Source organism: Leuciscus leuciscus (genome assembly GCF_965113295.1).
Source record: "Leuciscus leuciscus genome assembly, chromosome: 14".
In the NCBI taxonomy this organism is placed as follows: domain Eukaryota; kingdom Metazoa; phylum Chordata; class Actinopteri; order Cypriniformes; family Leuciscidae; genus Leuciscus; species Leuciscus leuciscus.
In genome coordinates, this window is record NC_138738.1 from 26690322 (window position 1) to 26704584 (window position 14263).

General features: G+C 35.0%; 1 protein-coding gene across 2 annotated transcripts in view; it reads left to right on the forward strand.

The window, feature by feature from the left end:
* Positions 1-12789: 12789 nt before the first annotated feature.
* The window catches only part of gga1 (golgi-associated, gamma adaptin ear containing, ARF binding protein 1), a 41584-nt gene continuing 40110 nt past the window's right edge, over positions 12790-14263 (forward strand). For both annotated transcript variants that reach the window (XM_082136841.1, XM_082136842.1), the window contains exons 1-2: positions 12790-12885; positions 13963-14047. In XM_082136841.1, the coding sequence (XP_081992967.1) occupies positions 12843-12885; positions 13963-14047 (128 nt within the window). In that variant the 5' untranslated portion in view covers positions 12790-12842. The remainder of the gene's footprint in view (positions 12886-13962; positions 14048-14263) is intronic.

A 14263-nucleotide genomic window follows, 5' to 3' on the forward strand; every position in this document is an offset into this window, starting at 1 on the left:
TGGATAAAGGTTTGGCAAGAATTATTGATGAATGTCAATCTGCCTTTATAAAAGGTAGAAATATTCATAATCATACTAGATTAATACTGGATATTTTAGACTACAGTGACTTTATTAACACAGACAGTTATATTATGTTTTTGGACTTTTTTAAGGCATTTGACACTATTGAACATCCCTTCCTTATAGAATCTTTACGTTTTCTTGGTTTTGGAGAGGAATTTTGTAGCATTATCAAAATGTTTTACACTGATATTAGTAGCTATGTCTCATTAAATTCTGGTATGACTCCTAGTTTTATAGTGTCAAGAGGGATAAGACAAGGTTGCCCCATTTCTCCAAAACTTTTCATTTTGACTACTCAGTTATTAACATTACTAATTAATAATTCACATGATTTACAAGGTATTATTATATTTGATAAAGAGTTTAGGTTAAGCCAATTTGCTGATGATACATCTATTTTTTTAAAAGACAAATCTATGGTTGAAAAAACAATTAATATTATTCAAACTTTCTCCAAAGCATCTGGCTTAACTCTCAATTTAAATAAATGTGAATTACTTCCAGTTCATACGAGTGTGGATTCTACCATTAGTAATATTAAAGTTGTTCAAGAAGTAAAATATTTAGGAATCACAATATCTAAAAATCCAATTAGAAGACAAGATGTAAATATTGGCAATCGAATCATTGACACGGAAAAGTCTTTAAGTCATTGGTTAACCAGAGATTTAACAGTATTTGGTAGAGTTCTTCTGTCTAAAGCTGAAGGTATATCCAAATTATCTTATCCTTGTCACTCTCTTTATGTCTCCTCCAGCAATATTAGTAAAGCCAACTCTGTTTTATTCCATTTTTTGTGGAGAAACAAAACCCACTATATTAAGAGATCTCAACTAGTCAGGGATTATAATGAAGGTGGAATTAAGGCCATTGACTTTGAGGCACTAGTAGGTGTGTTTAGGATTAAGTGGATTAAAGAGTTTCTTTCTCAACCAAATTCAATGTGGTTCCACATTCCCAGAAGGTTGTTCAATAAGTTAGGTGGCCTGGAATTTCTTTTAAGGTGTGATTTTGAAGTTAATAAAATCCCTCTTAGAATGTCTAATTTCCATAAACAAATCCTTCTTTTTTGGAAAATGATATTTACACACAATTTTACTCCCCATAGATCCACACTCTGGAATAATAGGGTCATTTTAATAAATAAAAAATCATTATTTAGGAGGAATTGGTTTGAGAAGGGCATTTTATTTGTGACTGATATCCTTGATCGCAGTTGTAATTTCCTTAGTTTTGAGAGTTTCAAAGAGAAATATGACGTGGCTTGTACAACAAGAGAATTTGACAAAATCTGTAAAGCCGTTCCTCTTCCCCTTTTACAATTAATTTGTGGTACTTTAAAATATTACAGTAGCGAGCCTTCTCTTCCGGCCCTACTGATTAGTGGTCTAGATTTAGTTGATAAGAAATGTAGTAACAAGGTAATTGGTTTGGTGTTAAAATCCAAAATATATACAGATTTGAACAAACCACTGCCGGTTCCTGAATTTTTATCGCAGTCCACTATGATAAAGGCTGTCTCAAAATTTATTAGATGGCCTGTTTCTCCCAAAGTTAAAGAAACTCATTTCAAAATAATACGTAATATTTATCCAGTTGCTGAATTTCTTAAAAAGCGATTTAAATTCGTGGTGGACGCTTGTGTCTTTTGTGGAAATTTCGAGGAAACAGTGGAGCATTTATTTGTCCTTTGTCCGGTTACCAAAGAGTTTTGGAAAGATATAAAGGATTGGTTGTCTCTAAAAATAGATGGTGTTCCTTTGCTTGATACTGTTGAAATTCTGTATTTTGTGGATAATTTGGATCTGTCCGTATCGGACCTAATTAATGTGATCATTCTTCTGTGTAAATATCATATTCACTGCAGTAAATGGAAAAATTCTAAGCCGTCATTTAATTGTTTCATCAATGATTTCAAACTTTATTTTTCATCTCTCCAGAAAATTAAAATGTACAAGTCAGCCAAAAAAATACTTTGTGACATAACAGAATTTTTACTGTTTTGAGTGATGTACTGCTCCTTTGTTTCTATAGGTTGTTGTACAGGTTATTTTATAGCTCCCTTTTATTTATTTATTTAATTATTTAAAAAAAAAAAAAAAAAAATTTTTTTTTTTTTATGTGGCTGGTTTCGGTCCTTTTCTGAATATGCCCTACTGTAATCGTTTGTATTGTTTTGTTTTTTGTTCCTCTGCTAGAGTATGTATCTTGTTGTTGTGTGGTTCAATAAAAAAAAATAAAAAAAAAAAACCTCTGCTCAGCCATGAACTGGTCGAAAGCTGATGACGTAACATGTAGGTAGGCCCGCCCTCACGTGATACTGATTGGTCGATTGATAAGCTTAAATCTGATTGGCTAAAGAGTACGACTGCTCTGTGTTACGAGTGTTATGCTGCCAGGAAAGTCTCAAAAACACACACACACATATCTAAGGCGATTCGTACGTGAATGACGATTTGCACATTCAAATGCAAGGATACACTCGTACATTTTAAACATTCAAAGGTTTTTGTGCACAGTTGTATATCTACAAATTGTGTTTTGCATTTGTGAAATGTATTTTATGAGTATATAATTTTATTTTGCGCATGTGAATTGCTTTTTGTGAATATATTTTTTTTTCACGCACGTGGATTTTTTTTGTGTGCACGTGAATTAGGTTTCATGCATGTGAAATTGTCTACGCATTTGTGAATCATGTTTTTTGCGTGAATTATATTTGAGACTAATCTGCTTCCATACTTTTTTGGCCGCTTTTTCGTCCGCTGTGCAAACATCGTACACCTGTTCGCTTAGAAAAGTCATAGCACACCTCTCCTCAATGAGCCGGTCGATTTGACACCTCACTCAGGGGTCTGTGACAAACGGTGCGGGGCGAGTTGCGCGCCAAACTTTGTGTGGAATAAGTATGGAGGATAACAATAGTGTTGCTTTGAAAAAGTACCACTAATAATAAACAGAGCAATTCCAAGAGGGTCCTCACACCATCGGTGCTCGGGCCCTAAATATTAAAGTAAACATATAATGGTCTAGAGCCCAACTAAAGCAAACACACCCATCACCTTAATGGTAACTTACAATTTGTGATTTTCTTCTTCAGTGATTCTGCTTGTTAACATCAGGTGTCTTCAATAATGCTCAATCATCACTAAATTAATCACTTAATTATCTCCTCAGCCCTAAATGCCGCTTCATCTGAAAGCAGGTGATGGTGATTTACTACTAATCAAGGAACCGGCTTTACTGATGAGATGCGCATAACAATATCGCGATTTAAATCACCCAGCCCTAATTGGTCCGTGTACCTTTGGATAATTAGTTTTTTCGTTTTTGTTTAAAAAAACGGAAAAACGAAGAAACCGTTAGTTTATCGCATATTCAAACCTTCTCGTGGACATACAAAACAAGTTTCAGTATGGTCCATGTACGTTTTGATAGTTTGTTTTCCGAGTTGAAATGAAATAAGCAAAAACGAGAAAACGAGCCTTTATTCGTTTTTCGTTTTTTCAAAAAAACGAAAAATATGAGATTTCGGCTTGATTTTTCGTTTTTTGGTTCACGGTTCAAAAACGGATAAATGACTTCAAAATCCGTTTTGCACATGTGGGCGGTCATGAGACGCCCCTTTCACCCGATTGGTCAAGCAAATCTAAGCCTGTGACGTCATCAGTAGTTCCCCGGGTCTGTTCGACAAAATAATAGTCCTATGGCTCTGCGTATTCCGCGTCTTAAACTGTACAGGGCATGTCTAGAACGGGCTTTCTTCTGTGCAACTTAACCCGTTTCACATAAATATTTATATATCAGAAATATTAAATATTAATCTGCATCCAGCCGGTTTTATTTAATTGTGCTGTGCAGTGTTAAATGTGTGTGTGCTACGCCTGCGCTAGACAGCGGGTGAAGTTCAGTCAAGTATACGCAGCTGTCATAACTCTTCTTTTAGACAATACGCTCAGTTTTGACAAGATGTTATTGCAAATACTTTAATGCAAAACTGCTAATGGTGGTATAGGCTACCGATGAGGGTAAATCTTTTTTTTTTTTACTGTTACTATAATCATAGCTGCGAGAGTGAGACAGCGAGATGATTGACAGGTCGATAGCCTATAGCGGAGGAAAAAGCGCAAGATAGCCTATTTTGTTAGTAAAAAATAAATAAATATTTGTTTACTATAAGTGAGTTTGTCTTTGAAAACAATAACAACAAAACAATCAAATAACACTGAACCACAAACTGAGCGTTCATTTTAAAGGGAAATTTCCAAATATCTTTTATTTATCTGTTATAATGCTTTTGTTTTATGTAGGCCTGTTGCGTCTTAATCGTTTTGTTAATACATGTCTAATATAGGCTACTATGCGCCCCGGGAGTTTTTTTTATTGTAGCCTACTAGGCTATTTTATTGTTGTTGTGCTTCCATTAAAATAGCATTGAACCAATTCGTTATACAGCCAGCACTGGAGTTGTCTGGACCACTGGGCTCCCATTTGGGTCCCAGACTCCCAGTAGGTGATCCTGAATTAACAGATTGATTGAACGCATGTTCGCTTGAGTTGTTCAGTTTATCTCTGTCACCAAATTTAAAGAAACTGAGATTTTATTTTATTTTAAACAAATATTTATTTTCATGATATAATTAATCGGCTAATGTCCGTGACGCCACCTGTCTGAAGAGCATTTTTGAAACCCGCTTGCTTATGGCTGACTTGCCGCCACCTACTGGCGGTCTTTCATGTTGAAAGTATTGTTACATGTAACTTCATATTTTTCACTGTTGCATTTAATAGTCTCTTAGTATGCAATTGAAATTGCTAGAAAAATGCACTAACTGTGCCACCTTTGAGCTGCAAAAAAACTGTGTGTAAATACATAAATCCCATGTCAGATACAGATTTCATCAGACAGCCTATAGGCTATCTACAGCAATTTGTGTTGATTGAATATTAAGAAAGTTATGACATAGGCTATATTTCTTAACTTTCTTACAAAAACCAAATTTTACTGGACAATGTCTATTACAGTACAACATAAGGGTGATAACAGAGTGAAATGATTTAAGAAAAGTTTATTTTCATCACACTGTAATGTGATCAAAGATTTAAATATAAACTCTGTATGCAACACAGCATAGGCTACTACTATGCGTCACCTTATTCTGCTCTAAACAATGGGCGCCGCCATGACGATGACTCCGGTTGCCTACTTCCGGTTCGTAGAGATACCTGTCAATTTTGATGGACGTGTCTCTGTACGTTGTTAATTATTGTATATTGTTTTATTGTGTATTAAGGGGAATAGGCCTTACATCAAAATTGTCTCTCTTAACTGCGTCTGCATAAGTGATTCTCAGTTGTAGCGGGTAGGCTATATGCGGTGAGGTGAACCCAGGAAAAATTAGGCCCTTTTTAAAAATGTAGGCCTATAACCTAGGCCTATATTTTATATAAAAGTTTTAGGCCTATATTATATTATTATATACGTTTTTTTTTTGTTAATATATCTTCATTGGATATAATTATACAAAATACTAGTGAAAACGCCATCTAACAGAACATAAATTATTTATTTATTTACACTATTATCTGCTTATTTTAATTAACGAAATGTCAATCTTCATCTTTATAACAGAAGATACAATACAACAACATCTTAAACATACAGTACAATTAGCCTATCAGTATCCAAAAAATAAAAAGTAAATAATGTCAACTAAATATTTATTAGAGTTCCCATAGACTTTTTCTAGTCGACTAGTAGTCATTTATTTAAGCAATAGCTAAGTTGACTAATCGCACGTTTATATTAATTAAATACTGGGTGGAGGAATAGGCTATCCTATTCCGCGCTCAAGCACATGCATAAATCTTGCCGCAAAAGTAGGCTAATAAATGTTTCTGAAAAAATAAAGAGGCATTTTAATTGTTTATTAATAAACTACTGTTTTCTAAATCAGTGTCGGCTGCAAATATCCATACATCTTCGCTGTATGCAGATGCGCATTTAGAGAGAAATCCACATGGGTTACAAAATCAGATGCTTTCGATTCGAATTTGTTCATTTAAAAGTGTACATTTCAAGCTTTAAATAGGTAATAATTATTATATAGGAATATTCCTGTCTGTTAGGCAGTATACACTGTTTCAGTTCATTTCTGAGACGCACTCCAGTTCATTTCTGAGACGCACTCCAGTCCACGGAGATCATGAAAGTGTGCCTGATTGTTTTATTTTACAAAAGCACAACGTTTTCTTGTTATTGAGTTTACACAAATAAAAGTAGTTGCGAATGATGTAGGCTATTATTATTTTCAGTATAACCAGAAATTATAGAGTATTTTATTTTAAGTTGTTTCCACTGTTGATAGGAAAATGCAAGTTCGCGCCGGCGACTCCGTGCCATACAGTGCGCGCTCCACAATGCCACTCGGATATGCGTTAAAATCTTGTGTTTATTTGTAATAATCTTAGCCCTGAATTATTCTTGTCTAACCTGTATTATGACTGACATTTGCTTTTTAATTTACCCTCATCGGTAGCCTATACCACCATTAGCAGTTTTGCATTAAAGTATTTGCAATGACATCTCCTTGTCTAAAACTGAGCGTATTGTCTAAAAGAAGAGTTATGACAGCTGCGTATACTTGACTGAACTTCACCCGCTGTCTAGCGCAGGCGCAGCACACACACATTTAACACTGCACAGCACAATTAAATAAAACCGGCTGGATGCAGATTAATATTTAATATTTCTGATATATAAATATTTATGTGAAACGGGTTAAGTTGCACAGAAGAAAGCCCGTTCTAGACATGCCCTGGACAGTTTAAGACGCGGAATACGCAGAGCCATAGGACTATTATTTTGTCGAACAGACCCGGGGAACTACTGATGACGTCACAGGCTCAGATTTGCTTGACCAATCGGGTGAAAGGGGCGTCTCATGACCGCCCACATGTGCAAAACGGATTTTGAAGTCATTTATCCGTTTTTGAACCGTGAACCAAAAAACGAAAAATCAAGCCGAAATCTCATATTTTTCGTTTTTTTGAAAAAACGAAAAACGAATAAAGGCTCGTTTTCTCGTTTTTGCTTATTTCATTTCAACTCGGAAAACAAACTATCAAAACGTACATGGACCATACTGAAACTTGTTTTGTATGTCCACGAGAAGGTTTGAATATGCGATAAACTAACGGTTTCTTCGTTTTTCCGTTTTTTTAAACAAAAACGAAAAAACTAATTATCCAAAGGTACACGGACCCTAATTGAGCCTCCAATCAAAACTCATCAGTATCTCCCAGCATGCATTGCAGCAGGAATACATTATGCTGAATTGCCTTAGTATTTTCTTTTATTATTATATCTGCTTTTATTTTTTATGTTGTTTTTGTTGCAGCTTTTTAGTAGCTTGTTTTGTGATGTTCAGAGTTTTATCTGATTATTGTGTTGATTGTCACCGTTGTTGAGATTCATACACTGAATCTTGATGTCTGTGTTGGTTTAAATCACGCAGTAGTACAAAACCTATTTTCTACACTATGTATTTTTAAAGTTCTTCAGATTATCTGTTGCTCATTTGCAGAAATATTATACTCAATAATATGAAATATTTATTTTTAATATTATAATCAATATTATCATTTTGCTCAAAGTGAGAGATAAGACTCTTTATGAGGTCAGTGAATCAGGCCACAATATGACAATTATCTCATCATAAACCTGCCATCATCACCTGATCACATTTTCTCTCTGATTTTCATGCCATAACATTTGTGTTATATAATCACACAGCTAAGGCAGTCAGAGTAAATCTAAAGTTAAAAAGTCAGAGAGCCCAACTAAAGCAAACACTCATCTCCATAATGGTAACTTCAAACTTTATTATTTTCAATAAAACATCAATGTCTAAACCTCTGGTAATTCTCAATAATTAGATTACAGGAAACCACAGCTGGCAGGTTTTTATTTTAAATTTTTTATATAAAAGTTCAGTTCAATGTTCAATGCCATAAAACCTAAAATATTACTACCGTATTTTTTACGGTAAAGCACTCGCAAGCTGCTAGTTTTTTACCGTAAACTTTAGTTCAGTGCCGTAAAAGCAAAAACAATTATACCGTATTTTTTACGGTAAAGTACTGGCAACCACAGCTGCCAGTTTTTTTCCGTAATATTTAGATCACTGCCGTAAAACCTAAAATATTACTACCGTATTTTTTACGGTAAATCGCTTTCAACCAGCTGCCAGTTTTTTACCGTAAACTTTAGTTCAATGCCGTAAAACATAAATATTTATACCGTATTTTTTACGGTAAAGTACTGGCAACCAGCTGGCAGTTTTTCACCGTAATTTTTAGTTCGATGATGTAAAACTTTGTAAAATTAGTAAACATTTGCTACCGTATTTTTTACGGTAAGGTACGGTAAATGCAACGGTAAGTTTTTTTTTTACAGTGTACTTCCAAAATCCGTACATTTAACAGTATATTAATGTAAAATTACATGAAATGTCCCGTGAGAGCTATTACAGTTTTTCACTGTATATAGTAAGGGTACATACCGTTAAGGAATTAACTTTTTTTTTTCGTTGCTTTTTTACAGTTTTTTACTGTTAAAATTACGAACATTTTTAACAGTGTAGTTGGACCAGGACAAGGGAGAAAGAGAAGTAGGGGGAGAGGAGTAAGAATGTGTGCTGCTGTTCAAAAGGAGAGTAAGAGCTGTTGTCACGGATGAAATAAGAGCCACCATCATAGACCGTGTGATAAACCATGAGGCTGGTGAAAGAGTCCAGCCTATTCTCAGACGGTCAACCGTTGCTTCCATTATCCGGATTTTTCAACAAATCAACAGGTAAGTCATGCATTCCATGAGGGCTATCAATGCAGTTGCTATTTACTGTATTACAGTAACTGCTGGCCACCAGTAGTTACAAATACAAATATGTTGTATTTTTGTTCCTCTAAAGGACACAACAACTTCCTCGCAAATTTTTGGAATGAAAGATCAAAAGGATAAACGATGCAGATTTATTTTTACAGCCATCTTTGATCATATTTACTGGGGTGCCAATAATTCTGACCACAACTGTATGTGCTCAGACCCCCCAGTACTGTTCTTGCGCAAGGCGGTCTTGCAACCAGCCAACATGCAGCATATTTGCTTTATTCTGTGCTTTTATCATTGAAAATTGACTTGAGCTTGGAAGGGTGTGTATTTGCTTCCAATAATATGCAAAATGATTAGCAGGCTGTCACGTGTCAGTGTATGTTTGGACTTTCAGTTTGTGTTTTGATTTGTTCCTGTTTTCCTTTGTTCTTTTCCCACCCCTCCTTCATTTCAACGGATACTGTCATTATCAGTTCAATTTTATCACCTGTTTAGTCATCGTCATCTCACCTGTGTTCTGTTAATCAGAGTAATCTGTGTTTGTATTTAAGTTCCGTCTGTTCTGTCAGTCTTCGTCTGATCTCTGTTATGTTTAGTGTGTATTGCTACCTGTTCTGTGTTTAATTAAACCTTCATTCTTGGAATTATATCCTCATCTCCGTCTGCCTTCCTGCAACCACCCGTGACACAGGCTATGAAAATGGGCATTGTATAAATGCAACATCAGAAGTGTAATTTACAAAATATTTAATGTAGCCTGCATCTTATTTCACTGTAAAAACAACAAAAAACAATTCCAACTGCTATTTTGTTAGACTTACTGTATTTTAAAGGTTGAGTTAATTATAGGAAAAGTTGGGATTAAAAAAGAATGCAAGAATGTAAAGCCAACTTTAACATTTTGTTTGAGCACATGTCATTTTATACAGAAATGTAATATATGTAAATATATGTAAATTACATATATAATGTCAGTGCCCATGTATGTCTGCTGCCTATATGAGAATATATGCAAAATTCATATATGTAAAACACATAGACATATATGAAACATATATTTCAAAATATAGCAAAAATGGCCGTTTTCATGTAAGTGCCATATATTTTCCTGTATATGCACATAAATGTGAAATGTAAGACAATGTGTATAAATGTATTTTTAATACAATAATGCAGTGTTTTCTTCAGTAGCACCTCAATGCAGTACACGAGATCCGGGAGGCGGAGTTGGATCCAGATATAAGGGGTGGAGATTGGTAGGTTTAGGGGTGGGTTTAGGGATTAAGGGGTGGAGATGGGTAGGTTTAGGGGTAGGTTTAGGGATCAGGGGGTGGAGATGAGTGGGTTTAGGTATATGTAAGGTGGGAGGAGTTGGATCTAGATCCGACTCCTCCCCGTGGATTTCATGTTCTGCAGTGAGGACCATCTCGTTTTCTTTGTCATTTTTGACAAATACATCCACAAAGTACCATAACCATATGCCACAGCTTTAAAAATGCATCAGTATCACATGCATGTATGTTTACATACATTTATTAAATATGTGGAAAACAAATATGTATGTCACATATTTATACTTAATGTTGTCCATATATGCAAGAAACCAATACTATACTGTAATATATGCAGATATATGGTATCATATATGGATGAACTCAAATATTTTTTTCACATGTTTGGACACATAAATGTTCATATATGTTGCAGGCATATATTGTGGTCTCAGATAAGTCAAATATATGTATAGATATATGTCATGCTATTTAAAATATAATTACATATATGGCCATATATTACATTTTTGTATGGGGTATAATAACTTATGTCAAGTTTGGTGGTGAAGGTAGAATTCACTGAGCATGCTCAGTTTGATCACTGATTCTCAGTTCTGCAAAACCATTTGAGGCAAAACAGTTCCACCTTGCTTTTAACTGCCATTATATGATTATCACGGCTGGTTTTGACTTTTTGATGAATAATATTTTCATTTTTAATGTGAAATGTAAATAAGAAATGTAAATTTTGTAATAGTTTGGGTTTGCTTCTTATAAGAAGACTACAACGGACTGTTAGGACAGCTGAAAGGATCATTGGTGTACACCTCCCCAACCTTCAGGACTTGTACAATGCCAGAGTGAAGAAACGGGCAGGGAACATCATCACAGACCCCTCCCACCCCGGCCAAAACCTGTGTGCACTTCTGCCGTCAGGCAGACGTTACAGATCTCTGCGCACTAGAACATCTAGGCACAAAAAACTGTTTTTTCCCCCATGCTATCTCCAGCTTAAACAGCTAAAACAGCAATTAACACCTGCTGTATAATTCATTCAGTACTTGACAGAGAAGCAAGAGGGTTTTTTTGTGTAAATACATATACAAATTTTATTTATAGAGCTGTACACACAATGTACAAATCTGTACATAAGTCTTCTGTTTCAGATGTATACTAGAACTATTATTATTGTTTATTCTATTTATTTATGTTCTCATTTAAATGCCTGTTCTAATGTCATATATGTATGTATGTACCAAGAGTTCAGTTCAGAGTCCCAAATCTCAAAAACGCATGAAGAGGATGAGGACGAGGAAGAGCAAGGTGTGGAGAATGTTGTCAAGGCTGGATCTGCTTTAGGGTTTTTCCCTTTGCCTGCAGAGATGACATTGTCTGAGATGTGGAGAAACTCCTCCTGCCGGACCAACATGAAGACATGATGCTGAAGCAAAATAAAATCTCTCTCACTGACCTTGATTCTGCAGTTGCACAACTCTTCTGAGTGTACTTTACTGTAACATGCTTTTCATTTAGAATTTTTTACTGTAACCTTTTTGGCTTTTGCAGTTGGGTCACTGTATTTTCACAGTATGCAAGTGGTGAAAATACAGTATGCAGACCTACGACAGGCCTACTATTCAATATTTAGTACAATACTATACTTGCAGTGGATACAGTATACAATTTATTCATCTTACTACTGTAAGTTGTCATAACTATACTTTTTTACATAATTGCAAAATTTGTTTACTTTGTTACAATATACTTTTTTTCTGTAACTGCATGCCTTGGATTCTGTGTTCTCTATTTTTTTATGTAGTGTCTAATGAATGATCTGCAGTGTTTATTTTGACTCGCTGTGTGTACGATCTGATAGCATTGTTTGATTTTGAGCACAGATAAAATGTTTTTGAGGCAATTGTTTGATTTTGCCAGAAGAGTCAGAGGTTCAGTGAATGTGGTTTGAAAATTTGGTGCATGAAAGAGTGCATGAAATTTGCAAACAGTGTTTTACCTGAACTTGTTTAATGGTTTACAGGAAGAGTGATTCATTCGACAAATTGGTTTAGGCTATTGAGAATTTGGTTCAGAGAATGGGGGTTAGTGTTTTAGCAATTCAGAAAAACTGTAATCAAAAGAATTTTTTTTTTTGTTTTTTTTTTGTTGGTCTTTTCTCTCTTAGTTTAGAATGGAATACATCACATCCTGTCAGGCAGTATAATCTTGTCACACAAGCTGAAAAATGTAGATCCATCGAAGGATCTAAATTGGATCTGACAATTCCACAGTTCTAGGCATATGAACCCAAATTAGCCTCACAGACAAACCACATTCTCGTGTCACACGTTTTGCTGTAAAACCACGACTCAAGAACACAAGTGGCTACCAAATGTACCAAAAGGCCACCATGAAAATTTGAAAGACACAATCAGTTAATCTTTTTGTACAATTGTAGTTAAATGCATCATATGAAATAAGTGTGGTTTCAAGGTCATGGCCAAATAATCGTAATGTATAGTTTTATTTAATAAAAAATGCAGAAGTATTTCTGTAGTTACAGATGTCACGTGTTTCATCGCGAGATTTGGGTCTTGTGATCTCGGGTGAAGATGGCGGCTCCGCCTGACGAGCAGAGCTTAGAGTCCCGCATCAGTAAGTCAAACACATTTAAACTACAAATTAATTACCTTCTAATGTGACAGTGCGAATATCAAGGACATGCATTAGCCTAAGTTGATGCCTTGGCGCAGGCGCTTTGTTAAACGCAGATGCGGAGTGTCATGTTGTTGTTGGCAGTGGAGTTATTAGCTTGCTAACGACGATATACTAGAAGTTTCTGACACAGTTTTGTTTTTAGTGTGTTTTGTGCGTATATCTTTCCTGTTGTGGAGTGTGCGTTCTGTGATGGACAGGTAAAGAAGAGTTGAAAAATTGCTAACTATCTCTTTGTGAGTCAAAAGGGAGGAGTCTCGCAGACTCATGATCAATAAAATGTTGAATGAAGACATTCAATGACAGAACATTTTTTTATGCCTATATAATGTAAAGTCCCCATTTAAACCCTATTTCCGTTCTGCCTCCCAACATGTCAGTCAAGAAAAGATGATTCATTTGCCTTTTCCTTAAAGGGGCCATATCCGATCTACACTTTTGTCAGTTTTATGTTGCCCACTTGTGATGCAACTAGTAAAGATTACTTTCTCCAAAAAAGGTAATAATAATTAAATTAATTTTAAAAGAATACACAACGACCTTTTCTACCCTCCAACTCCTTTGAATTATTGTCTTGGACTCTACATCAATAACATTACAGATTAGGCTACATGTGCACTCAGTATTTATTTTTCTTTCAGAAGTTGTACTCTAATTAATAGATTTAATAACATCAAATCAAAAGTGATTTCTATTTATTGTCTTTAATTATGTCACTGGTCTTATTGTGAATGATTTATGATCCATGCACATGTTTTTTTTTTTACCTCGTATTAGGCTAGTCTTTAATAAAAATGTCAAAAGTTGTTCTTCCTGTGATTTGACTTCACTTCTCTCTGCTGATATTTGCAAGGTCAAACTGCAGTTATTATTGTTTGCTTTTTTGTCTTATAACTCTTGTTTTACAGTTCTTGTGATCTTTATGCATAGGCTATATGCTTGTCATAGGTTTGTATGTAGTTTTTTTGTGTGTGTGTGTTTCTGACTTTTTTTGCTTAACTGTTCTGTCACCTGTAGACAAAGCAACCAACCCTTTAAATCGAGAAACTGACTGGGAGAGTATTCAACTGTTCTGTGACCAGCTCAGCAATGAACCTGAAGGGTGCGTCAACAATTCAATCATTTTTAAACTTAAATGTATCTCTTAAATGTGCACAAAAAGGATCCTTTCACACGGAATGTGTTTTTGCATTTTACTGTACTGATTTACATTGTTTTTTTAATGTAAACATGCTAGACACGTCTTTGCATCTCACATTTCTAAACGCAAAACGCATTCTTTGTGAATGTTCCGAGAGACATTCCTGTACATATTTAG